The sequence below is a fragment of the Apodemus sylvaticus genome, chromosome 14 (assembly GCF_947179515.1).
Source record: "Apodemus sylvaticus chromosome 14, mApoSyl1.1, whole genome shotgun sequence".
Lineage (NCBI taxonomy): Eukaryota > Metazoa > Chordata > Mammalia > Rodentia > Muridae > Apodemus > Apodemus sylvaticus.
The window spans coordinates 81,685,254-81,712,223 of NC_067485.1; the positions used below are offsets into that span (position 1 = coordinate 81,685,254).

Genomic DNA, 26,970 nt, shown 5'->3' on the forward strand with positions numbered 1-26,970 from the left:
CCCCAGCACCAAAGTCCAAAACAACCCAGCCCATTCCTGTCTCCACAGTGTCCAGCTTTTCTATCTGCACATTGTCTCCATAAAGAGGAACCCCACAGCATGTGGGAAGGTTAGAGCCTGGCACAGTGAGCAAGCACAAAACAGAACATCAGGGATCCCAAGTGCAGGTGCCACCGGGCCGGGGCCCATCATGTCAGTCAGGTGGGCGGCTCCAGAGGAGTTCTACACAGTACAGACATACAAGCGGACCACACATGTTTTCTGACCACTAAAGTGGGACTCCACATTTTCTGGGTAACAACTAGATACTTACTAAATTTTTCACTATCTGTGACCCCTATTTTGATTCATTTGGTTCTCTCGCTTGCAGGACTTTTCCATGTGTTACAGAAAAATAGAAGAAACAGAAGCACTGTGATAGTCTTGACTGTCAGATTGACTGATAGAGACGCTATTCACTACAAATTAGTGACTCATGCTGTTGGGTATGTCTGCGAGGTAATTCTAAAGACAGTCAGACCCTGTGGGCCCTAATCAAGTAGATGGATCCATAGGTGGTGGAAAGGGGTGGGAAGCAGCTGGAGCAAGCAGGTCACATCTGGGGCGTGCCCTTGCTCTGACCTTCTCTGTGTAGCTTTCTCTGCTACCTCACTAACAAGGTGTGAGCTGCTCTGCACAACAGACCGTTCCCACCGTGATGAGCCCTCACTAACAAGGTGTGAGCTGCTCCGCACAACACACCGTTCCCACCGTGATGAGCCCTCTGAAGCTGTGAGTCGAAACACAGCCAACCTTCTTTACTTTAGTGTGTGTATGAAGGCAACAACAAGGCTGACACAAACACTCCAGTTCCAACTGCGTCCTGACAACTGACAACCTAAACTCTAGATTCCTGTCAAGTCCTCAGAGAGCAGCTGCACAGATCCGTCATGTCTTTTCGGCCCACAACAAGTTTACACATATACAAGAATGTTAGGCAACATTATTAGTATCTGCTGACAGTTTTGGTTCTCTTCTAGGTTATCCGTTCCTCCAGGGTCAAGCTCTCTTACCCACTGAGCTTCCTCTCCAGCCTTCATGCATTCTTTTCTCAACTCTACCGTCTCAACATTTCCAAAGGTAAAATCCTACCTGACTGACAGTGTGAAATGACTATTCTGTCCATAAGACCGCTACTGGGAAGTCGCCATATGCCAGGAGGGTTTGTTAAACGTCCAACCACTAATGTAACAGTAATTCTATGAGAAAAACCACATGGCAAGCTATAGGGAAGCCTGAAGAGATGACTCGCTGGTTGAGAGCGCTGGCTGTGTGATCACTTAAGGGCATGTCAGGATCCCAGCAGTCACGTGACAGGGTGGGGACCCTCAAACGCCTGTAACTCCAGCACTGAGGGACTCACTGCCCTCTGTGACCTCTGCACATGGACACGCACCAAGCTCCACACATGCACCCACACATGCACCTACACTAGCACCCACACTAGCACCCACACATGCACCCACACTAGCACCCACACATGCACCCACACTAGCACCCACACATGCACCTACACTAGCACCCACAAATAAAGAGTTGTGCAACAGGAACTACTCTGCAATTGTGTGGGGCACTGGGTTGGAATCAGCAAACTATAAGTGGGCAAAATCCAGAGCCAGGCCTGTTCTGAACATCGAGTTCACTAGCAGACAGACACACTATGCACGAAGTGGCTGACCCTTGTGGCTCACAGCAGCACTGAGCTGCTTCTCAAAGAACATGTAGACAGCAAAACACAAACTATTTTATATTACTGTCTGATATTTTACAGGAAATGTGCTCAGGTGACCCAGGTGCCACAGGAGATATGAATTTAAGATTAAGAAAAATGGCTTGGCTTCTAAGTTCTGATGAGAGACAGGTCAAGGCTGGCTTTAGAAAATATACAACTGATTCAAACGCCACAGAAAGACTCATGGCCAAATAAGCCTATCTCAGAGGCTTAAAGAAAAAGACAATAAAGGGGAATAGAAGGTAAAAGTCTGACTAAAATGCAAGCTAGCCGGTCCTGTGCCAAAGGCTTTGCATACCTGTCCTGTTGTTATTTTAGGGCAAGACCAAACCTTTTTTCCCCCTAGATTGATTGATTGATTGATTGATTGATTTTGTGTATATGAGCGCCCTATCTGCATGTACACCTATATGCCAGCAGAGGGCAGCAGATCACACTATAGATAGTTCTGATCCACCATGTGGTTGCTGGGGATTGAACTCGGGACTCTGGATGAGCACAGTGCTCTTACCACTGAGCCATCCCCAGCCCCTGCTCTGCTGTTATTTAAGACAGGGTTCTACTATATTCAACAGGCTGGTGCCAAGCCATCCTCCCCCCTCAGTTTTCTGACATACATCAGGTTAGGGTTAGGGTTTACAGACACGCATCACTATGTTTAGCTTATAATTGTGTTGTGGCAAGTCATATAAAAGATGTACCTGTAGGCTCTCTCTTTAAGCTCTGACATTATCTTTCCCCAAACACGTGAAAGGTATTCTTTTTGTCCACCTTTTATCTAGACCCAGCTTATATGACAGGGGTTTCTCCTTTCCACCAGTGTCATTCTAGTACCTAGGAGGTGACTGGCACACAGAAGAGAGTCTTATCTGCCACTATTAAGAACTCTGGGACTTTAAATGTCCTTCAGTAAAAACTGATAACTGTCTGATCTAAGTGCCTCTGAGGTTCAAAGCTGTACATGTGTAGACTCTAGAGCATAAATTACACTGTTTCCTTGAAAGAAGGTAAATGGCTGCCGTATAGGTAAATGGCCTTTCTGTACAGTCTTACACTGTAGGATCAAAAGGTGTCTGTTGGGAACCAGAGAGCTTGGTTCAACACCCCAAGCTGAGCTTTTTGCACAGGTTTCTTGAGAGCAAAACATCCCATGGCTTAGCTTGATTCCTGCCTTCCTGCCTGGTGTGGTACAGACTCCCCAGGTGCCTGACCTATGACTATAATTGTTTTCTCCTGTTCCTTCCCTGGTGTCTAGTATATATATTGCTAGTCTCTCAGTAAAGTTTTGGCATTCTCCTTGCAGAATGACCGAGTCTGTGTTTTTTATTAATCCCCCAGGCCTACGCCCGATACTCGGTACCGTGGCAGCACGGGCACTGTCAGTGTCTTGGCTAGTTTTATGTTAATTTGACACAATCGAGTCATTTTGGAAGACAGAACCTCATTAAGAAAATGCCTTCACTAGCTGGGCCTGTGGTACATTTCCTTGATTGATGATTGATGTACAAGACACAGTTCACTGTGGGTGCTGTCGCCCTCGCCTGGTGGTTCTGGGTACTGTAGACACTGGGAAAGCGTGCACAGGAAGCCTCCTGGAGGAAGCCAGAAAGCAGCTCCTCCACAGCTTCTGCATGAGCTCCTGCTCCAGGCTCCTGCCCCGATTTCCCTCAGTGACAGGTGGACTATGCGGGGAAGATAAGCTGAAATAAACCCACTCGACCCCAAAGACACTAACACTAAAGGAGGAAGCACTTCCATCAGCTTTCACATGTACAGTTTAAACTTCCAACTTAAATATCTTCGGTTCAGGGAAAGATGCACACTAGTAAGTGTTACTACAAATTCAAGCTTGGTAAGACTGAACCGTTTACACTCAGGCCTGTGGCAAGCAGGACAGAGATGGAGATAAGGCCGACTCCAGGAGGAAGTTGTTTATGGAGGATAAAGGTTGAGAATTACATAAACGACTGAGTACGAGCCAGCTCTCTTTCTTCAGTCTCCGTACAGGACTTGGCCCCGATGCCTAAAGACTCCCGTTCCCCAGAAGGGTGAATTCTTTTTGGAAAGCCTACTGCAAGAAGCAGCTGCCATTTCAGAAGAAGCAGAAGGAGAAGTGTAGTTACAGAAAACAAACTTGCCAGTTTTCCCACAGGATATGTGAATTAGCTGAGCAAATACAGAGTTAAGAAATATATGAAAACCACTGACATTTTAAACAGACCCATACAATCTGGCAAAAACTCGCATTCCCATCACTTGTTAGAACCTACCTGCTCTAGCGACCTTGTGTCTGTTCATTTAAGGAGCCTTTCCTTTCCACCCAGCACCCTGTTTTATTTTTGTGAGATGGGGTTTCTCTGTGTAACAAGCCCTGGCTATTCTGGAACTCTCTTTGTAGACCAGGCTGTCTTCAAATTCACAGAAATCAGCTTGCCTCTGTCCGAGTGACTGAGATTAAAGGTGCGCACGCACTACCATGGCGGACTGTTTTAGGGACTCTGTAGGCCTCGTGTTGATCCCTCAAACCACGTGCAGCTCACACACAAGGAAATTGACTCCTGCTCCAAAGTTCTCTTACCCCAGCCAGAGTCAGGATATTCTCCAGTGATTTGGTCATTATGAGCCGCTTCTTGGCACGAGTAACAGCAACATATAGTAAGTTCCATTCATCCTCAGAAAACGACTCTAAAGAAAGGAGATCAATCAATCAAAAGCCTGCCCACAAACTCCTTTGTCATCCAAATACTTATAACTCCCCAAGAACTTCCTTACAAACCTCTCAAAGTTTGCTGTGTATTTTCTACAAATGCCAAATTGAAAAAAATCCCAAGTAAAACCCTCAATAAATAATTATACAAAATACTTGATACTAATATTTGTTGTCCCCCTTTCTTCTTGTCTATGAGGCGGATGGTAAGTCTGAGGTTTACAGAGAATATGTCTGTCATTCGCTGTGACCCCACTACTAATCACCAGCTGGAGCTGAACTGAAGGCTGCTTCTCCCACTTTCCCACAGTGTCTGTCTGGATGAGTTCACTCTAATCTGAAACTACCTCACATCATAGGAAGATAACACACTTATACGCCCACATCACACCTAGCACCTCCAAGTCTCATACCTAGCAAACTATGAGCAGACTAAAGCTACTGAGCTGCATGTACACTCTGACTGGAGAGGCTCTGCGACGTGTAAGCCATGTCACAACACAGCAGATGTCCAAAAAAATATGTGAATATTAAGAGGCCTTTTTGGTTTCTAAACTTCAAATGCTTTTATTCTGAGATTTAAAATCAAAACAAAAGCAGCACTGTTCAGACTTCAACAGTGAGCCTCAGGAAGGCACTGGAACCAGAAACTGATAAGCAGGTACTGTGCAGGCGGGCTGAGGCACCTGAGCACGCAAGACTCTCCCGTCAACCCCTAGCACCGCAAACAGGAACGATTACACAAAGGGTTTCTTTTTTCTTTGACTGGTAAGTAAACTATCATTTTGAGTTTATGTGAGGCTAGGACACCTAGTATGTGAAGATGCAAAGCCAAAGCTGATGGGCAGTTGTGTTCACAGGGACATTGTGACTTAATACCTATCAGCCACTTGAAAGAAAGACCCTGTGGACACCTGAAATCTCTAAAACCACAGTGTTACAAACCAGAAGTTTAGGATGAGGTATTGTATTTGCTCTAGAACAGAAGGCCATTCTATCCCATCCAAACCAAGGTGATCACATCCCAGCTACAAAGCAGGCACCCCGCAGGAGCTGTGTCCCACCCCAGTGTCCTTACCAACTCTGAAGTGAGGAAGCTGCGCAAGGTTATGCCTGGCACAAGGCACTTTCACGAAATCATCCAAAACATGCACAGTGTCAAACTCTAACCCTTTGGCTTTGTGCACGGTGCCCAAAATGTACTCTAAAAAACAAACACGGCAAGTTAGATAGGGGCCCCACAGGAAAAGAATCAAGAGGCAACGAAGCGTCCTTGCAGGTGTGCCCCAGCATAGGAAAAGGGTGCAGGGAAAAGGGCTCAGAAAGTCAGAGTTTAGTCACAGGAATAACTAAAAGTATGCCACGCAAGTGTGCTGAAGGAGCGTCACCACGCCCGCCCCACACTCACTTCACATACAGAAGCCAGCTGCGAGGCTTGTCCAAAATTACACACAGCAGAGCCAGGCCTAGAAACCCTAGCCCAGTGGCTCGGAAACGGAATAGAAATAAAAAGAACCAGTGGGAAAAGAAGTGCTCTGCTTCCTTGTTTACTTATTCAGCATGTGGCTAGGGAACCAGACCAGGGCCTGTCTTGTGCTGTCTTTCTCTTCCAGCACAGCCTCTGGCAACCACAGAGGTAGAGACACTTCAAGAGACCATCTACCGCTCCTCTTGGAGGGAGGGCAATGGCCACTTTCCTTACCTGCAAAGTCCAAATCTTCTATGTGGCATCTCTCTATCCTTTCGACCAGTTCTGGAATCCTGATATTGTATTTTTCAACTACTGCGATCTTCGCTTCCAGCTCCTTGTCCTCTGCAGCAGTCACATACCTCTTGAAGCCACTGAAGCCTTCTTTATGCACCCATCTTCTGATGAACCTGTCTTTAATGATGAGGTCTCCTAAGGAGGAGCATCAGGTGAAATGATCATTCTCTGTGTGTCCATGCCTCTCTGTCCTCAATTAAGCATCACAAGCCATGTGCTGGAGAATCTCAACAACTCTCTGAGATCTCAAACAGTGCAGTCCAAGGAGGAAGAGCACCACAGACAAGTGACAGGCAGAGGAGCGCAGGGAAGTGGCTGAGAGGACCAGCACTGGCAACTACTGAGACCACTGAGGAGGAGCTGGAAAACCCTGTCAGTACTTCTAAACACAGGCCCCAGGGTCCCCTGAAGGGAGAAGAGTAAATCTAGTTCCTCAGAGGAAGAAAATCCGCCTCAGACCCCACTCCGCCCTCGCCCTCTCAACCTGGTTGAGTACTACTTTCCCCAAGCCAGTACTCACGTTTCCTCCGTTCTTCCTCTGGCTGAAGAAGAGTCCAAATGTCAATGATTCTGTCCAATCCAAATGATTTAATCCCCTGAAAAAAATTTCCAGTGGAATTTTTGTTTTGTTTGCTTTTCATTAAAATAAAACAAATTCAGAGATGAGATCTTGAAATGAGACAGTTTCTTAGACACAGTTCTCAAATATGGCCACAGCACACAGAGAGCACAGAGCAGCAAGCTGTTGCCTCAAACTCTACTAATGCCTCAGAATGGAAAGCCGAAGCTGTGTACTGTTTTGTCACCGATCTAAAGCCGAGTTTAGCATGCCTTTCCTACCGCATGATGTCTGGAGCATCCGCACAAGTGGCATCGGAGCAGGCAGGCGAGCTACTCAGCGGACTGTAAACGACCGGAGTGCTTGTTGGCCTAGTGCTTTCTGTAGTCTAAAACCAGTTCTTGAAGGAAAGGTCCTGACTGTGCGATGTCCGTTGCTGTTCTACAGAAGAAGCTCCTGCTGGATACGGATTGTGACTCTAACACTCATAGAGACCCAGGCCCAGCACAGGAGACAGCAGTGACAAGTTCTCCTTTGGTGAGGGTACGGATCTAAGACTAACAGTGTACACTGTAATTTATTTACATCAAGTGTGTGGGATTCGCGCCACGACACACACCACAGGTAGAAGTGGACATAGAGGAAGAAGAACACACTCCATTTCCAACATGGATATAAGAAATAAATGTAAGCAATATAAAAGAAATGACAAATGTAACCCAGCCCAGAGTGTGTGTGTGTGTGTGTGTGTGTGTGTGTGTGTGTGAAGCGCGATAAGGTAAACACCCTAAGTTAACGCCTCAATTTTGATTGGCTAAAAATGTTACCATGGAAACCAAGTCTAGAGTGTGTACGTGGAGAAGATGAGGTTGTGTCAGATAAAGTAGTGCTGAAGGCCTGAGCTGAAAAGACTTAAAAACCCTGGTCTGGCAACTGTGGTTGGCTCATCCCCACGAGCCCAACAGAGGCTGTTCATGTTGAGACCGGCTCATCCCTGGAGCCAGCCCGATTCCAGATGCCCCGGCTCTGGACCGAGATTCCAGCAGGATCCACAGCACAACAGGAAATGCCCGGGCCTTGTCTGGCTACATTTGCCAGACTCCAGTGAGTGCGTATGTGAATGAATGTGATCCCTTTTCACTTTCTATTTGTTTATTGTTGCTTATTAATAAATACTAGTATAACCTGATCCTCTAAGTCACAGACACTCTTTCTCTTGCTCTCGGCTCCATCCCTAAACCTGACTTGCGGCAATGGATGATACTCCAAAATTACCATTGTCGCTCAACCATGAAAACGGATAAATTATGACAACTAGCTGAAATCTGAGCAGCATCAGTACAATGACCAACAACAGTACTTGTATGTACACCATAACAGCAAGCATGTAAAAATACACACTTATAAGAAAAAATAACTAGCAAAACTGAGATTTTTAGGAAATACTGAAATTATGTAACTTTTTTCCCCTTTCAGTGCCAAAATTTCTATGCAGTATTTACTTTAAAACAAAAGAAAAAGATCTTTTATGATTTAATAATTTATTGAGTACTTAACACATAGAAGGCCTTCGAAAATATTTCCTAGAAACATCCCTTACTCGTGTGACTTCCCAGGTAAAACACCACAAGCTCACTTCACGTTAGCTGTCCGTGAGCACGGCAGAAGCACGGCGTCACACACACTGGCTATGGAGCCCGAGGAAGGCTGAGCAGTCAGCTCTGCTCTCAGGTGCCAGGGCTGCCCGGCTGGGCATAGACCAATGGTCAGCACAGTCAGGAGAACCCCGGGGGCAGGAAGCCTCCCTGCAGTCACACGTAAGAAGAGGTCTCTTACATCGCCTGGGGATCACTCCACAGGACTGTTTCACTAGCACAATCAGGGTGTCCGGTCAGTCAGTCAGTCGGTCGGTTGGTCAGTTGGTCAGTTGGTGTGGCCCAGGGAGAAGAATTCAAAACCCAAATAATTTCCTCTGCAGGAGACCCCTAATGATTCTAGCTCTTTCCTGGGCCTGGTCTCTGTACTTTTTTTTTTTTTTTAAAGATTTATTATTTATATGAGTATACTGTCTTCAGATCTGTCTTCAGTCAGATCCCATTACAGATGGCTATGAGCCACCATGTGGTTGCTGGGGGTTGAACTCAGGACCTTCAGAAGACCTCAGTGCTCTTAACCTCTGAGCCATCTCTCCAGCCCCATCTCTGTACTCTTTATGTGCATGAAATCTATTTACATTATCAACAAATTTACTCTTACCCCAATCAAATGTATCCTTGCGGGTGATTCTCCTTCTGTTACCCGGACAGCCTCGTCAAACACATTGGCATTGGTCCTGGACAGCAGAGCCACTTGTCCCTTTACATCACCTCGTATGCCACCTTGAGAAAGCACAAAGTCCATGCAAATCAGTGTACAGACCACAAGTAGCTTTGGTGGGAAAAAGACAGAAGAGTAAGAGACAGCCTTACTCTGATGGTTCCCTCCAACCAATGTCTTTTTCCTGACTCTCTTGCACACATCCAAAATGGTAGCTCCCACGTAGGCTATTTCCACACCAAATCTAAAACTCTGTTGGAGAAACAACACAACAAATGCACTTAGTCACCTGCCCAGAGATATGTGAACTCACTTCTGTCACTGCCAACACCTCCTAGGAAAAGGACGTGAGACTTCTAAAGACACTTGGACACAAACAGGAGCCTGACAAGTGAAAAATTACTGTTTCTATTAACAGCAGCATCTTCTCTTTTTAAAGACTTGTTTTTATTATTTTTAATGAGGTACGTGTTTGTGGGTATGCCTGTAGGTGTGTATATGTTAATACATTGTCATCCACAGACAACAAAGGCAGTAGACACTCCTGGAGCTGCTGTTACGGAGGCTGTGACCTAACATGGGTGCTGGGATTGGAACTGGGGCTCCCTGTAAGAGCACCGAGCACTCCTCACCTCTGAGCCGTCTTTTTAGCCCCACTCTTACGATTTTCTACGTTGGAACCCTGGAACGGTCTATCACCCGCAGTCGACCCCTAACACACACACACACACACACACACACACACTCTCTCTCTCTCTCTCTCTCTCTCTCTCTCTCTCTCTCTCTCTCTGCCCAAGACCATATTTTCTTGATCACCTCTGCTGGAAAGATTCCAAACTTCCATTATTCATTTCTTTCCCCAAGTGTCCATAATATAATAAAGCAAGGTATACTTTAGTGACCAGCAATAATGTCGCCTAGTTCATGAACGATGTCTATATCTACATCATGAACTATGTCACACAGCTGCAACCAATAGGAGGAAAACATGACTTTCAACAAGACTGTTGCTATAACCTATTCAGAATGAACCTTGATCAAATTATCTGTAAAATAAACATTCATGCATGACTGACAAAGCAGCAGCCTTATGCTACCATGTACTGCAAGAGAAGAAATGAATCTCTTTTACATAACTCCATGTAACACACAGATGTTTCCAACACACCTCTCTCTGTGTGGGCCTTTGCATCGGAGGAACCTGAGTGCATCCAGACACATTGCATATTGATAATACACACCCTGCAAACCCTGAGACAGATGGCATTTCTGTACCCATCTAAACCTGAGAAAAAGCACTTGACAAGTCTCAGCACACAGACATACCAGAACTACTTGACCAGTACTTCTAAAATTGTCAGTGTCATCAAAATCAAGGTTAAGTTTGATAATATACAATCCTAAGGCAGCAAAAACTAAAGAAATGTGACTGGCCTGTGGCTTTAGCTCTGACAATATACTAATTTGTTGTTTGTGGAAAATGAACTATACCTTCCACAGTGCTGGCACAGTAAAGACTAGGAAGGGAACCAGAATGCTTGCTTATATGCTCTGGGGCCTGAGGAGATTGAGGAGCAGTCCAAGATCTTACCTGTGTGAGATAGAAGACATGAGTGTGAGGGACTGTGAACAGAGCATTCACTGCGCCTCGGAAGGTATAGATCTGTTGGTGGGGGTCCCCTACAAAGATCTTTCCACACGGCTGAGACAGAACTATGTTCATGATAGCTGCAACCAATAAGAGGAGAAGTGAGAGACCTGAATGGCAACCATCCGTGCAGCAAAAAGAAAGACAACAAATGTAAACTAAGCCAGCCCACCACAGACAGTAAAATTTTCTTTTCCTACAGGGCAGGCCTTCTATAAAAGGGCACAGTTTTATCATGGGTGTAGTAATGGTATCTTGTCCTAAGGACACCGATTACTTCTATTTCTGGGTGAATTGATTATAAGAAAATATATAAGCAAACAAAAATTTCCATTCTAATATTATAACATCTCCAAAACACCTAGAAAGCTAAATTTTTAATACTGTCTATATTCTTTATCAGTCATGCAGCACAACATTTCAGTCTGAATCAGCTACTTTTCTTACTCGGCGTGAGCTCGGCCCCTGTAACTCATGAGCTAGCTGCTCAGAGCAACCTCAGTAACCCATGTGGAGGAAGAATATAAATGTACTTCACGGGTGGGAACACATAGCTGCTGAAATTTTGGGTCTAATTTCTGAAAAACTAAGAATCATTCACTCCTCTTCTTTATCACAAATAAGAATAACTTATTCCACGTGTATGTCCTCTTACATAACCATGATGCTGTTTCTATGTATTTGAGACTACTGATGTTCTGAATAGTTTATCACCTGGGGTACAGTCCTGGGCCTCATCCACAAAGATGGCGTCAAAAGAGGCCAGCAAAGGTTTGCTCAGCTGCCAGAGTTTCAAATAGCCTAGAAGAAGCAGTAACCAAGAGTCACAACTCATAAGCAAAGCAGTTGCCTCTAGCAGGCGCAGGAGACACTCTAGCAGGCGCAGGAAGCCACCTACCATCATGTGTCATTTGGTATGCCTCCTCTTTGCAGTCCCCCAGCTTCCGCATGTTGTCCCAGAGCCGGCTTGCTTCAAGGACACCATTCTAAAAAGTAAGTGACACGGAACCCAAAGTTTAAGACCCTGGAAGAGACAGTACCTGGAAATCATACTTTTACTTCCACACAGTGAGGTGGGAGCAAAGACATCACCCTAGAACATAGAGAGGCCCACGCCTTTCAAAGCTCTCTCAGAGTTTTAACCCTGAGATCTCAGTGCTCAGAGGATGGGGGGCTGAGGCACAGCAGGCACAGCAGAGCAAAGACCACAGACCCAGCTGTTTTTATAGACTGACTACTGACAACTTAAAAGTTAAGGAACACATTTCTTTCACAAGCAAAATCTGTGTAAAACCATAACCAAAAAAACTGAACCATAACCAAAAAACTAATTTCAGAAATTAGACCCAAAATTTCAGCAGCTATGTGTTCCCACCCGTGAAGTACATTCCAATCACTGCATGAGGTCTGAGCTCTTACAACCCATGAGCAAGTCCTTTCTTGTCTGTTCCTACCGGATAATGGGAAACTAAGGTATATGATACAACGTGCACTTGTTTGTAATTGGAGCACAAGGGAGACTGCTGTCGCAGGAGAATCTTGAGTTTGAAGTTAGCCTGGATCACAGAGACCCTTTCCCACAAGTAAAGAGACACCCCCCACCCAAGCAGGGCATTATGAGAGTTGAGGGAGATGCGTGAGCACACCTCACAGGAGCAGATGCCATGTGACTCCCAGCTGTCATGACAGACACTTGTCTCTCCCACCCGTGTTCAATTCTGTAAGTGGTTCTGAGGAAATGGAAGACAAAGATCACATGGGGTCCGCCTTCTGAACACTGGAGACTCACTCACCAGCTTCTCACTCTGTTCAACCATGACTCTCTGTCCTTGGCTATTCTTGCACCAAATGGGCACATGATCGATAGTTAGCTCTTCATCAGCTGATGCAAAGAAGTTCTCTAAAGTCTTACACACTAACTTGGCCCTTATGAATCCACCTTTTCCTTCAGCAAGGACAGAGTTGACCATGAAGGGCGTTAACTTGAAGAGATTCAACTTCTTCTTCAGCTGGTACCTATAATGGATGAATAACCCAAGTGATGACATGAGCTTCACGGGCACTGTGCTATGGACCACACCCCTTATCCTCGTAGCCAACAAGACCATTCCAGGTACCACACACAGGAGAGATGCTTTTAGAAGCCACATCCGAAGGGGGATGGCCGGCTCTAAACCTTTATGCACTCACAAATGACTACCTAGAGTATACAGCTAGTACACAATCAGTCACAACGGTGCTACTGGTTTTGGTGTGGTTTAGGCTCCAAACCGTCCCTCCCTAACCCAATTAAGATTCACAGTTTTTTCAGCCTTCATGTCCATAAAGACTCAGATACAAGGGGAGTTTCCCATTCACCCTTACCAGGAATGCCTAACTCTTCAGAATTTTGACAATATTGAATTTCCATGCCTCAATTCCAGAAAAGCAAGAATGCTTTCTCAATGATAGCTACGTGTAAACAAAGTGGTTTGGTAGTGTAAAAGTGTGGATCATCTAAGCTCTTCTTCTATCTCCTACTTGTACATGGAGAGAACAGCATGATGTTTTCTCAGTGTAGTGCAGTAAGTGTGATCATAACGACCGTCACATGAAAACAGTAACGGCAGGATGTGACCCCAGCACTGACGATGCTCACTTGCGCCCGACGTGACTGTAGGCCATGGAGTGGAAAGTCTTGCAGATGACGTTGCTGGGGAAGACAAGCTCTGCCTGCTTTGCAATGCTCTTGTTGAATGTGACATACAGAAACCTGCTCTGAGACCACTTCTCAGCATACTTGACCAGGGTAGACGTCTTCCCAGTGCCTGTGGAAACCGAGAGGAAATAATGAGACCCTCTGATTAGGTAATTATGCTCCAGGATCCCCATTCAGGTCTTTCTAGGGCATGTCCATCCTCTGACTAAAGATTAAGACAGACTTCAATATTGATTAAAGCTGTGTCTTGAAAGGAGTGGGAGACCTCATGAAAGATTAAGGTGGGCTGGGATCTTGATCTCACTGACTTGTTAAGGGTTTGTAAGGACAAAGTAACCACAGTTCCCAGGAGCAAGAACTCAGTAACAGCTAGCTGTTGCTGCACTAGTGGTCATTCATGTCTCTGAAGCAACATCATGCACTGAGGACTCAAGGATTGCTCTGATCCAGCTAATCAACTTGTATTTCTCTAACAGGTATTTCCTGAGTACTTTTCACATGGTCACCTACGTGACATACACTGAAAAATAATAAAAAGATTACAATCTAGTTAGAAATGAACACCAATGTAGGGTGAAACCAGGCAACAAAATGACAGTATAAAGATAGCACAGGGTATTTTAAAGAGGAGGAAGAGGAGAGTAGTAATAGTCATAGTAGTAGTAACTAGAAACAAAACAACCGCACATGTAAGTGAGAATTTGAGACCATGACTCCTCCTTCCCAGCCTAACAAGGCTGCTCTGAAGATTCTCATGAACAGGTAGCCTCACAGGTATTACAGAAACATACATGTGCTGGCTACTTTTACTGTATGGTAAACAGGTATAATCAATTAACAGATTAGCTACATTAAGAATTCAGCAATCTCTTTGGAATTCAAATGGCTAAATAGGCCTTCATCAACTGGAGACAGAAATGCTGAGAACCATCAACCCAGCCTGGCACAGAAAGAAAGGAGAAACGGGGCAGGGAGGGGAAAGGCATCCTGGAGGGACAGCATCCAGCTGATTCTGGTCTGCACTTGCTTACTTAACCTAATGGAATGCTGCTGCTGCGGGGTCTAACACTGCGGGCCACTGTGGGTGTTTAATAAATGTCGATAGCAGGAAATGTTGGTGTAGAGGAACAGCAGGAAGGGATTATAGGTAGAGAAAATAACATGAGCAAAAGTTCAGATAAGACTCTAAAGTCTTTCTGGACACTCTAAGATCAGGGCACAAGTTGACTCCATGTTTAGGAAAGCAGGCTCAACCAAAGAGAGACCTTCAACATATCACCTATAAACTAAGGCGCTCCTGAACCAGTTACGCAGATTAATATCCTGCCTCTCCAGAAGACACTGCTGAATGAGAATATACAGTGATAAATGAGGGACTCACCCGACCCTGACAGGCTCCTTAAAACAATGCCTAGAACCATTTGCCTAAATAGGAATCCAGTGCAAATAAACAGTGGTAATGGCTGGCTGCTCTGGGGACTGACTAAAGTCATTCCATAGTGAATCAAGGTCAGAGTGCTATGGCAGGGAGTGGGACGGGGACACACAGCAGAGCAGGCAGAGGCATCTACATCAGGAACCTGGCAACAGATACTCCGAGAACCCGACAGGAGCTCCCTTACCTGCAAATGCCATAATTTTTACCACCTGGAGAGGTTCCATCTTATGGTTCAGAATCAGCTGTTGTTCATGTGTTAGTTGGATAGATGTTTTCTTGCTATAATCATTACAGAAGAAAAAAATTAGAAAAACAGAAAAGAATTAAAAGCCCAAGGGATGGCCAGTCCAAATACCAAGCAAGCAAACTGGATACACAACAGCGGACCCCAACATGCTCTCCTAAGTGAGCTGCATGTTCTGAAACTAGATTAAGATGCTACTGTAAATCTACTAAAACTCCAAATGGGTGAAATTTGCACAATATAAATCATGCCTCAGTAAAGCGATCAAAGCAAACACCTCTTGTCCTCACACATGAGAAGACTCAGGAAAGGAAGTCAAGTCAGTGTGTTCTTGTCTGTAATCCCAACTCAGGAGGCTGAGGCAAGAGGAGTGTGAATTTTTTTGAGTTCAAGACCAGCTTGGGCTGCACACTGACTTGTCAGGAATAGAAGAGCACGTGCACACACGCCCACAATACATACATACCCTGGCCAGACAGATGGCTCCTCTGTAACTTTGGTGGCCTGAGTACAGGAATTCTCCTGAAGATATAGGCAGTAGAAAATGTTGTAGTGAATCCTAATGGGGGAAAAAAGTAGATTTAGCAACTTCCAAATTTAAGTCATCGTCTATCTCATTTTTCATTGGATGCATTTCAACTCCTTACCATTTCCAACAAAGAATATTCCTATTACATTTCATTGAAAAAAAAAATGCAAAGACTTCAGTCTCCGCAACTGAGAAAAGCACTTCTAAGAAAGCCCAGCCCAGAGAAACACACACTGTTACTATGTGTAACATCACACAAAGGAGACCAGGACGTGCTTTTGAGGGAACAGGAGTATATCTGTGACCAAAAGAGACAGGCAATCAAAACAGCCAACGCTGCTGGAAAGCAGCGTAAACACCACTTCGGGTCATCTGAACCCTGCTGAAACAACACAACCTTACTGCCAAACTAAGCCATCTTTCTGAACCTCAGCTGCTCTCCTACCGAGTTCTTATGTGGTGACACTGGTTTGGAAGCATGAACAACATTCCCCTTCAAAGGTTCCAAAGGAAATCGTGGCTATAAAGGGAAGAACACCAAAGCAAGATGTCAGAACAGCCAAAGGGGAACAAAGATGGCAAAACTCGGTCAACAGGGTACAAGACAAACTGAAGCCACCACAGACAACTGCAAACCGCTCCTGTGCATTCTGAGCTCGCCCTCAGCACACAGCACTAACCCCCAAGCACACACTCCACTCCGCTCCAGGGTGAGGAGGGCTGGTTTCAGAGCATTGCTTTTTTTTTTTTTTTTTTTTTTTGATGAAAAAGATGCATTCAGTAACACTCCAGGGGTTGGACAACCAACCAGACCAACTGACCACACTACTAGGAACTGAACTGGGCCCCCTTAAAATTCAAAAGCTGAATCCATAATTCCAAACATGACAACTGGAAGAAAGAAGGACGGAGAGAATTAGGACTCAATGCAGTGACAAAGCTATGGCTGTGGTCTGCCAGAACTACTGATTTCATAAGAAGAGACACACTACTGAGTGCTCCGCATCTCCCTTGTTGGGATAGAAATGGAGACTCACCAGAACCCAACCTTCCCTACCTTGTTCCTGGATCTCTAGCCTCCAAAAGGACAAGAAAACAAACGTCTATAGCTTAAGCCGCCTGGTCTGTGGTATTTTTCTTATGAACAACGACACTCTTCTTCATTTGACCACGTGTCTGGGTGGGATCTACCTAGAGCTTCTTGCCAGAGTCTCAGTGCCATGGAGTGGGCTACAACATGAAGCAGCTAAGAACCTGACCCCAGCTCAGGAATAAAGCAATAGGACCCTGCTGGGGAACAACGCTCTGTACTACCTTACCAAGGATGACAGGGTCACTGCTCTGTAACTCTCGGGGCTCACTAATCCCAGGGGTCAGTCTTCTCCTAGAGGAGAAGAAATCCTCTGGGTTTCTGCTTGTCTAGGACTGGCTGCGAGATGACTGCCTACCACTCATATTTGGGATTTTAAAGCTCTTCCTCCCCTGGTCCCCAGACATCTTTATAACCTTGCATTGGTCTCTATCAAATGTGTTACAACTCTGGGTCCTTACATTACCTACTCCTCCTCTTCAAATGCATCTTCTTATAACTCCAAATGCAGGCTCCTCCTTAACGTTCAGACTTCTGCAAAGTCTTCCAAGACACTGTCCCCACGCCCCGCCAGCGCTCTGCTCACTTCCAGTACGGCCCACGCCATTTCCTGGTGCCCACTCTCGTGCTTGCGTATGCACTGCCTGTCTTCTTGCACTAGATAAGTTCCTTGATTAGTATTTCCATAGCAAACTCCCTTATGCCTAGACAACTGCCAGCTCACTGGGTGCTAAACACGTATTCCTCTGAAAACTGATCCCCAGATTCATTATCAATGTCAAGATAACTCTGAATCAGCAACCAACACTCTAGGCCTTTCTCACATTAAGATAGTCGGTGAGATTCCCATAATCCTATAGTCTACTACTCCAAGTGAGCAAGAGGGAAAGAAAATGCTAATGTTTTCCTAGGAAAATGTAGCCAGGTGCAAATAAAGTGAAGTATTTCACCCTCACCTATAGCTTCAATGCTGACCCAAGAACATAGAAACTAGGTGAAGAAATCTTAGCTGACTGGGCACAATATTCACAAAGCACTTGGCCCTGCACTCCCACAGCCCGGCGCCCTGTGGGAGAGGAGCAGCCCTGTCATGTTGCCGCGGCGGGCGTCCCCGTCCTCCAGGATGTTACCTATTGCTGATGTTAATCCCCTTCTCCCTCATGGCATAAAGGAGCACAGCTATGCAGTATAAGGTCTCGGTGACATCTGGCACGGTCACTGTGGAGCTGGGTCTCCTGAGGCAGAAGAGCAGGTGCTGGATGTCGTTCACACAGCTGGAGAGGAGCACCATGGCTGCCACCAAGGCCCAGACGTTAATGCCCTTCACAGAGAGGGACAGGATAGAAGAGCAGACTCAGCCGCGATCGGGACTGGGAGAAAAGCGATGAACATTCCCAGCTTATTTTATTGTGTATCTGTAGTAAGACCTTCAATTTCTCTGCCCCCTTTCAAATTACCCAGTGTGTCAGCAAGGAGAGCCACCTTGAGGGCTGGAGAGATGGCTCAGTGGTTCAGAGCATTTGCTGTTCATATAGAAGACCCCAGTTCAGTTCCCAGCACCAACATGGCAGCGCACAACTGCCTGTGACTTCAGCTCCATGGGATCTCTTCTGACTCCCACGAGCCCCTGCACACATGTGGTGTACAGATGGATTCTTAGATACACGCCCACATTAAAATAATATAAATATATATGTTGGTTTTAGGGCTGGGCAGGGTGGTGTTTTTGTTGCTGCTGAGACTGGGTTTCTCTGTGTAGCCCTGACTGTCCTAAAACTCAATCTATAGGCTGGCCTTGAACTCAGAGATCCACCTGCCTCCTGAGTGCTGCGTTTAAAGGTATGGACCACCAGTCTGGTTTATAATTTTTAAAGGGTTATCTTATAAAGTAATCCTATCATTCAAAGTGTTCAGATGCTGGATAACTAGTGTTCAGGAAAATTTAAGAGGTGCCTCAATAGAAAGAACTAAATGTTTCTTAAAATTCCTTCCAAATGAAAGAAGCTACAAATAAGGCCTCTTATTTTTCCATAATGCTACTTAGAGATTCCATCAAAAATATGAAAATAATCTTCAACTCATCTTAATCACTAACACAGTGAAAAATGATGTCACAAATTCCCAGAGTATCCCTCATGGCCTCTCAGTTCACATACCCCAGCAGCTGCATAGAGGTCAGGTAGTTGTTGACGCATGCACGCCTCAGCCTCCATAAGTAGAGGGTGATCCCTCAGGCTCCACAGCACCCTCTCAGGGTCGACACTTGGGGAGCATTTGGTGGTGGCTGTGTATCTGTAAAATACTCAAGAGATGAGTCCAGAAGGTTGACAACTGTGAGCAAAGATGTACGAGAAAGGACTTTGAAAACTGTCTCCCAAACAGAGGAACATGGCTCACCGTATGAGGTTCAGCACACACAGGTCCGAGTCCTTTTCTATGCCATGGCTGGAGAGAATGCCATCCACTTTGCTGACAGCCTGCTCTTCGTTCATCAAGTATCGATGATATAGCTTCTTCCAAGGAATGAACTATGTAGTCGGAAAACAAAATGAAATAACACACATGCTGTGACTCTCAGAAAGAGCGGACCGCCTACTCAGAAAACCTTCCACCAAGTGAAAAGCAAGTGCAGACCAAGGAGAAACGCTGCAGGAACCTTGCCTGGAAGACAGGTCAGCTGGGCCTTGCTCTCGGCTCTAACACAAATGTTCCGGGAGCTGGGGAAAACTAGTGCCTCAGTTTCCTTATCTGAAGCACCAGGTGAGCAAGTTCCAAAAGCTGTGCTGACCTTAGGTCAACAAATGTCAAATGACAAAATGATGCTGCTGCACAGTGACATTTTCATCAAGCTGTGATAACAGGGCAGGTACCAGCACACACCACACACATGCCATTACACAAAGCAAACAGACGGCAGGGGTGTAAGGAGGTGCTGTGTTTAAATAGCACTCCAAACTACGGAGCCTAACAGATCCATATGGGTGCTCCAGCCATCAGCAGCAAAATCCAGACTCATCCCAAGCCACAATATACTGGGTCATTTATTGGGTCACAAAGCCAGTCAATTGATTAAAATGCCTGAAGTTATGCCATGAATCTTTTCAGGAACAACATGAGGACTCTATAAATCAAGGTAGCAGGGAAGCTGAGCTGCCCACAACCTAAGTCAGGCAGTCCTGGTCTAGAGATAAGGTGTCAGTCACCATGTAGCTGAGGCTGGCCTTGAACTCATAATCCTTTTAACACCACCTTCCTAGTACTGGGATACAGGGATGTACTGGTGCATCTGGCTACACAGTATACCCTTATAATATCCAGGGGTCAAAGAGGAAATCATAAAGCATGTAAGACAAGTAAACAAAAAGAGACAACATAATAAACTTTACCATACACTGTAAAAACAGTGCTCAGCAAGCTCACAGGTAAGATGCTTCTTTTCAAAACAGAAAGTATCTGTGGTCAAACACTTGCCAAGGAATGTGCAAGACATAGGTTCAATCCCTAGCATTAAAAGAAAAGATCTGAAAAGAATAGACTACCTTCATATCTCAAAGAGAAAAAAGAAAAAAAGGCACTAAAGTCAAAATTAGCAGGAGAAAGGAAATTACATAGAACAGAGCAGACATGGGCACAAAAGTGCTCGTCTGTAACCAGGCTGGGCAGGCAAAAGCAGGAGGATAGAAGATCTGAAGCTATTCTGGGATACACAGTGAGATGACATAAAATAACAATAACAGTAATAATAATTAAAAATCCTCAGCTAGATCAACTAAGAAAAATGAAAGAGATATTAAAATTAGTGCCACAGAAGTAAAAGAACTACAAAGGGCAAAAATGGATAAATTCCTAGAAACACACATCCTACCAAGCCCGAGTAACAGAAACAGAATGACAGAAAGGTAATGAGTGAAGAAACAGAATCAAACATCAAAACTTGCATCAGAGAGAAGCCCAGGACCAGATGGCCTCCCTGGGGAACCCCACAGAACATTTAACGAACAATCAACACCAGCATGCCTCAGACTCTGCCAAAAGACTGAAGAGGAGGGAAAAGTGCCAAATTCCCTTGGTGAGGCCAGCACTGCCATGACGCGAGAGCAAGGCACAGCTAAGAGAAGCTGCAGGCCGTGGAATCGGGGCGGACTACTGAAAATACCCTGCTGTGGCCAACGACCAGAACGACATCACTGTAACATTTTAGGAGAGAAAGAAAGACAAGCTTGGATATGGTCCCAAGAAATCTTTGTAACCAAACTCCTTCCTTATCCCCCAGCCCCACAGTGCTCAGTGCATACAACAGTTTGCCATTTAGGTGACAGAGTGTAAGCAAGCAGGGCTCACAGCTAAACTCATAAAGACATTGTTCTGAAATCAGGAACTAAGACGTCATGGTGGCAAGCTAATGACATTTCTCCTGACCTCTTCTGTACTTAGAAGAAAAATTTAGCTTTCCACTTTCAGGCTGTATGAGGCTCAGTGTATGGGTGTCTGAGATCTAAGACAGAGATAGAGTGTGAGGGCTGTACTTAGCACCTGGGTAAGTACACTCTCTGCCACAAAATATACTAACTGTACCACAAATGCTACTGATAGTGTTTGGGTCGCCACAAGGAAAAGGGAGAAAATTCCAGAGTCATGAGTGTGCTAAGAATGTCCGAAGGACGGTCTCAAGACTAAGGTCCCCATAAACAGCATCGTGCTCAGAAAACACAAACTAAAAAGATTATCAAGACCAAGACAAAAAAAGAGAATAATGATAACTCTACAGGGAGCAGATACCTGCCTTCCTGACAGAGCAGAGTCTTTTCTAGAAAATACTTTCCTAGAATGATTAGGCAAAAAAGGAGAGAAGACAGGAAAACAGGCAGTCACTCTGCCCAGTCTGTGCACAGAAAACAGAAGCATTAAGTTATCCAAACAGGAAAATGAAAGAAGGCATGGAAGAGAACAGACTGCTAAAACCAAACGCAGTACCATACGGACAACTAACAGAGCTATAAAATGCTCAAATGGCAAGAAGGGAGTGATGAACTTTAATTCAACAGGATGGGAAGGCATAGTCTGTACAATACAAAGTCTTGAAGAACAAGCGAGATGGTAATAGACATACAGTGACCTTAATCTAAGTGGGACGGTGATTAAACCACACGGAGCCAAACATACGCAGCCAAAGGTCAGGGTATGATGTATGCAGATGTGTGAGAAGAAGGAAGGAAGGGTTCTGGAAGATTTGGGGGGGGGGGGCAAGCCTAGGTGATCCCAGGGATGCCTGGGGAGGCTGTGCTTCATGAAGCAAACCACCACTTAGATCCTCTCCTCAGAAACCGGCATTAAGTGAAGCTCATGGTATGCTGCCTGAACACTGAGCACTTAACTTACCAGCGGGTCATTGATTATTTCCCTCCACAGGTGGCACACCAGGCTAAGGTTCCAGTAGAGGTCCTCCACCGGCAGGAAAGCAAAGATGTGCCTCAGGACTTCACTCGGCAGCCTGCAAATGTGGCTGGGCACTTCCTGGCAAGGCAACGTTCCAAGAAGCCCGTAGTATGTATCAGGCAAGGGGTCAGGACCAATGTCCTCAATGTCTCGACCAGTTTCTCCAGACGCTGCAGAACACTGGGACAACCCGTCCTCTGCCTCTTGCCTGACCTCCCTAAGCCTTGCACATGATGGGAGCAAACGATGACGTGCCGTCTTCTTAGAAACTCCATCCCACTGGCCGCTCTCCGTGCCTTCCTCAAAGGAATGAGACCGCTTCCTGGCAGGCTGAGCAGATCCTGACGAGCCCAGCCTCACTTCTCCATTATCCACCTGAGGCAGAGTACAACTGCTCTCTGCAGGAAAAATCATACCACCCTCAGAGTCCTGACAGCTGTCCTGGCCAACAGAATTGCTTTTGGCCATGTCATTGGTACAATGCTGGTGGCCAGCTAGGAAGAACTCAGAAATATATCTCTGACATCTTCGACCTATAGAGAGAACCCATAAAAAGAACAGAAAGAAAAAAATTCAGTGGCTGCTGACCCACTGTATACCCAAATAATACTATCAAATTATCTATGCTAACAGCGAAAAGAGACACTGGTGTGCTTACGGGTCGAGTGGGCCTATAAATAGCTAATATAAAAGTAATCAGACCCAATATTTAGCACGAGATAACTGCTATGTATTGGTCAATGCTCTAGCACACTGGGCACCTGAGTGGGCAGACAGACAAGAAACAGCTGCTCATATTCACACAGCAGGCACAATGCAGCTCCTGGGTCCCACAACAGAAACTCTAAGTTTGCATATGAAGGAAGAAACATGCTTTATCAGGTCCAGAGTATCTATTCTTCATCTGACCTGGCAAGTTAGTTTATTTTACTTTTATCTCCTAAGGTGAATCTGTCATTTTTAAAACAAAGAGCTGAAACGCTCTCACTCTGAGGAAATGTGACCCCACCCCTTCCTCACATGTACTCGGCCAGTGCTCTCTAAGGACGTTTCCTTTTGAGGGGACTATGAAATGATACTCCCTGACCTGTCTGTCACCTTGAGGACAGCGCCCAAACAATGGTGATCTCAAACTCACCATAGTATTTTCTTAGGAAAGTATCAAAATACAATAATATGTACAGTTTCTCTCTAAATAGTAAAGCTAAGATCCTTACTTTGAAAAGAAAGAGTGGTCAAAGCTAGAATTAGTCTTTAAATGACTGTACGGACATGAAAACACTGTCTTGCTGGGGAGAGGAAACACCAACTAAAATTGCTTCCCCAGCAACCTAAGAGACCAGAGTTTCCTTTAGTAAGGTCAGGATGGATCTGGATATTTCCTAGTTGGCACACAGTCATACCAGCAGTGAGAACAGTGCTGTGCACTCAGCCCCAGAGGCCGAGGAACTAACGAGACAGGTGAGAGGCTGGCTAATCCACAGACAAGACAAGCACTAGAACTTGTAACTTCGGCCTCACAGGATGGTCACAGCAGTCCCCATATGGAGAAATATGGATTATTTAAACTAGACTGGATTCTGAAAGTAGATGTATTAAGAGGAAAAAGGCAATCTGCGAGATTTTAAAATAAGTATTTGTATAAGAAATTTGTCTGATATAAAGAGGTGACAAGAAAAATCAAACTGCTAGAAGTTGACTTTCATGTATTAATGATATCAAAATTGAAGATTAATTAATAACCAATATTTGATCATTACTGGTTATTGTACACTATAAAATTATGTACATTACATTTATTGTACACTGTAAAATTATCACACTGTACTCCACTAATAAGGACAGTTACTATGTGCCAATCAATCCTTTACAGTAACAGGGAAACACTTTACTAGGCTCTGAGAAATAGCTGTGACAAGATAGACTATTAGCTCAGTACTGATGTAGGAAACTGAAGCCTGGCTGCAGAGAAGGCTTACTGAGACAGCCTAGGCGCCAAGGAGTATGGGGGAAACACAGGCCTGTAAATCACAGCGCTGTCATTGCGAGGTCGAGGCAAGAAGATCACAAGTTCATGGCCTGCCCGAGAAGCTTTCTGAGAGCTCCATCTCAAAATAAAAAGCACAGAGCGCTGGGGTGTGGCTTCCAGTGCAGCACTGGCCTAGCACAAGGGACCAGGGCCATGACTTTTACTACTTTATAATTAGATACACTGACAGGCTTACTTGGGCTCTAACATTAGAGAAGGACAGAATTTCAATGGAAAACATACAAATAATGAACACAAGTGTCATCCTATTGTAACAGGTCAGGAAAAATCAAGCAGTGACATTTACAAACACTTATATGAAACCGCAAGACATTCAAAGGCACACTAACCACAGATTTTGAAACAGAAGCCGTACCCCTATTCCGTCCTTTTGTTCTGGGCCTAGGATAGAGACCATGGTTAGGGTCTCTGTTTGTCCATCTCTGACTGAAGGGCTGAGTCACAGCCAAATGATTCCGGGCCAAATGCTGGCACTCGATCACTGTAAGATGCTTCCGCTTAAACCGGCTCACTGTTAACAACAGGAAGAAGAAATGGAGTGCTGGTTAGTTCTACCCAAACACTGGCTAGCCAGTAAGTTATACCCAAGTTATAGAAAAATACTGAGGACAGAATTTGAAGACCACTACGACCAGCAGTTCTTTCTCCTATGAAATGACTGCATTGGTTCAATATCTCTCTTAGCATTTAAGAACATTTATGGCCACCACCCCCTTGAACAAACCCAACTGTTGAGCTTGTTTAATATTTAGACAGGAAAATTTTTATTATTGTTGGGTATTTTTGGTTTCAGTTTTTTCGAGACAGGGTTTCTTTGTGTAGCCTTGGATGTCCTAGAACTCACTCTGTAGACTAGGCTGGTCTCAAGGCCACAGAGATCCACCTGCCTCTGCCACCTCAGTATTGGGATTTAAGGTGTGTGCCACTACACCCCAGCTAGATAGGAGAGTTTAAAGCAGCCCTCCCAGATGACATTTAGGATCCTAAAATGACTTTTTTTATTTGAAATGTTTAAATTTATACTTTATAGAAGCTCTAATCACGGAATAGTCAAAAGAAGTTTCCCTGCCTGTCAACACTGCACACTGCTCTCACATGTTGTCCTCAGCTTGAACCTTGAGATCTGTGTCTCTGATTTAGAGCCTTTAGAGGTCAGGAAGCTCAAGAGGACCAAGAGAGGGAACAGGGAAGAGACAGTGAGGGGCGAAGGAATGTGACACAAAGAAATCACCACTGATGGGTAACGGACTTAGCAAGTTTCCCAGCCTTCATTTAAGCCATGTTTATACAATAATCACAGAAACTTAAGAGCTGGCTGTAACCTCACTCTACTTATGTTTTCGTCTGCTTGCTTTTGTGTGGAGATAGCATCTAACCTATGACTGTCCTGAACTCAGACATCCTGCTGTCTGCCAAAACAAACATTTTTACAGCTTCCTTTCTATCAATGGAATGAATTGAACTACTTCTTTTATATCACAACTTTAAGAAAGACAAGCATGAGGATCTGAGTTCAAATCCCCAGAACCCATATGAAGGGAGGTGGGGTAGAGCACAGCAGCCTACTGTGGTCCCAATGGGGAAGCAAAGACAGGAAGATCCCTGGAGCTTACTGGTCAACCTGTCCTCCAGGCTCAGGGGAGTCTGTGTCACAAAGTAGAGAGTGACGGTAGATCTGACATCAGCATCTGGCCTATGTGAATACAGGTGTGTGCGCAACACACACACACACACACACACACACACAGCACTGAAATACAGAGCAGAGAGTAGTAAAGCTCTCTGCCTACATGCACAAGCCATGAGGCCCCAGGTTCAGGATGGATGGATGGATGGATAGATAGATCATGCTTTCTGTGACTATTTCTGCTCAGTACCCAATCAGTTGACAAATAACCCATCTATTTTCAGCTAAGTCTTTGAAGTTTTAATATAAGTCTTTAAAAATTAAAACTCCATGAATAGTGTAACATTTCTAAAAAAATTAATTCCATACACATTAATGTCTAAAAGGATGCTGGAGACCTTACTGCATCTCATTCAGGAGACACAGCACCACAGAATGTACACATGGCTCTGATGAAGGAAGCGCTGGGTAGCTCTGACTTAGGTCAGTCAGTTTTATCTTAGAGGTGTCAGTGATTGTTGAGAAAACACAGAGAAATGTCAAAATCATATGCAAAGTTACCTACCTACTTCTCCTGTTTAGCAAAGCTCCTCAAACTTGAATAAAACATGGAAATATGAAGACAGGAAGTACACGACAGGCCAACTGCAGCCAACCCTGTGTTCCTGTGTGCCTAGAAATACCTTTAATCACAGCACGCGATACATCTCAGCCACATACTTAGAATGGAAACTCAAACATTTAATCCCAGTACTTGGGAATCAGAGGCTGAGGTTTGAGGAATTCAAAACCAACCTAGTCTACATATTGAGTCCAGGCTAGCCAGGGTTACATAGTAAGACTGTGTCTCAAAAAAACAAAGAGCGAGGCACACCTTTAATCCCAGCACTTGGGAGGCAGAGGCAGGCAGATTTCTAAATTCAAGGCCAGCCAGGATTACACAAAGAAACCCTGTCTTGAAAAACTGAAAAAAGAAAAGATAAAAAAAAGAAAAGAAAGAAAAAAAGAAAAAGAAAAAATATGAAACAAAAAACAAAAACCAAATATCCTTTCAACTTCCAGTTTTGTAAATATCCTCTGTTTTTGTTGAAA

The 26,970-nt window shown here is 44.8% G+C and overlaps 1 protein-coding gene across 6 annotated transcripts in view; it reads right to left on the minus strand.

Moving 5' to 3' along the window:
- Fbh1 (F-box DNA helicase 1) overlaps nt 1-26,970 on the minus strand; it is a 37,056-nt gene that overhangs the window by 1,705 nt on the left and 8,381 nt on the right. For 4 of the 6 annotated variants that reach the window (XM_052157379.1, XM_052157385.1, XM_052157383.1 and 1 more), the window contains exons 2-19: nt 24,607-24,762; nt 22,145-22,734; nt 19,163-19,293; nt 18,922-19,057; nt 17,896-18,086; nt 15,613-15,705; nt 15,087-15,181; nt 13,405-13,573; nt 12,560-12,782; nt 11,665-11,752; nt 11,481-11,567; nt 10,710-10,846; nt 9,271-9,370; nt 9,059-9,180; nt 6,764-6,839; nt 6,181-6,378; nt 5,557-5,682; nt 4,350-4,456 (exon numbers count right to left, since the gene is read on the minus strand). In XM_052157379.1, the coding sequence (XP_052013339.1) occupies nt 4,350-4,456; nt 5,557-5,682; nt 6,181-6,378; nt 6,764-6,839; nt 9,059-9,180; nt 9,271-9,370; nt 10,710-10,846; nt 11,481-11,567; nt 11,665-11,752; nt 12,560-12,782; nt 13,405-13,573; nt 15,087-15,181; nt 15,613-15,705; nt 17,896-18,086; nt 18,922-19,057; nt 19,163-19,293; nt 22,145-22,734; nt 24,607-24,762 (2,825 nt within the window). Of the gene's footprint in view, nt 1-4,349; nt 4,457-5,556; nt 5,683-6,180; nt 6,379-6,763; nt 6,840-9,058; nt 9,181-9,270; nt 9,371-10,709; nt 10,847-11,480; nt 11,568-11,664; nt 11,753-12,559; nt 12,783-13,404; nt 13,574-15,086; nt 15,182-15,612; nt 15,706-17,895; nt 18,087-18,921; nt 19,058-19,162; nt 19,294-22,144; nt 22,735-24,580; nt 24,763-26,970 lie in introns of those variants that run through there. The other 2 variants (XM_052157381.1, XM_052157384.1) reach the window with 2 other exon arrangements.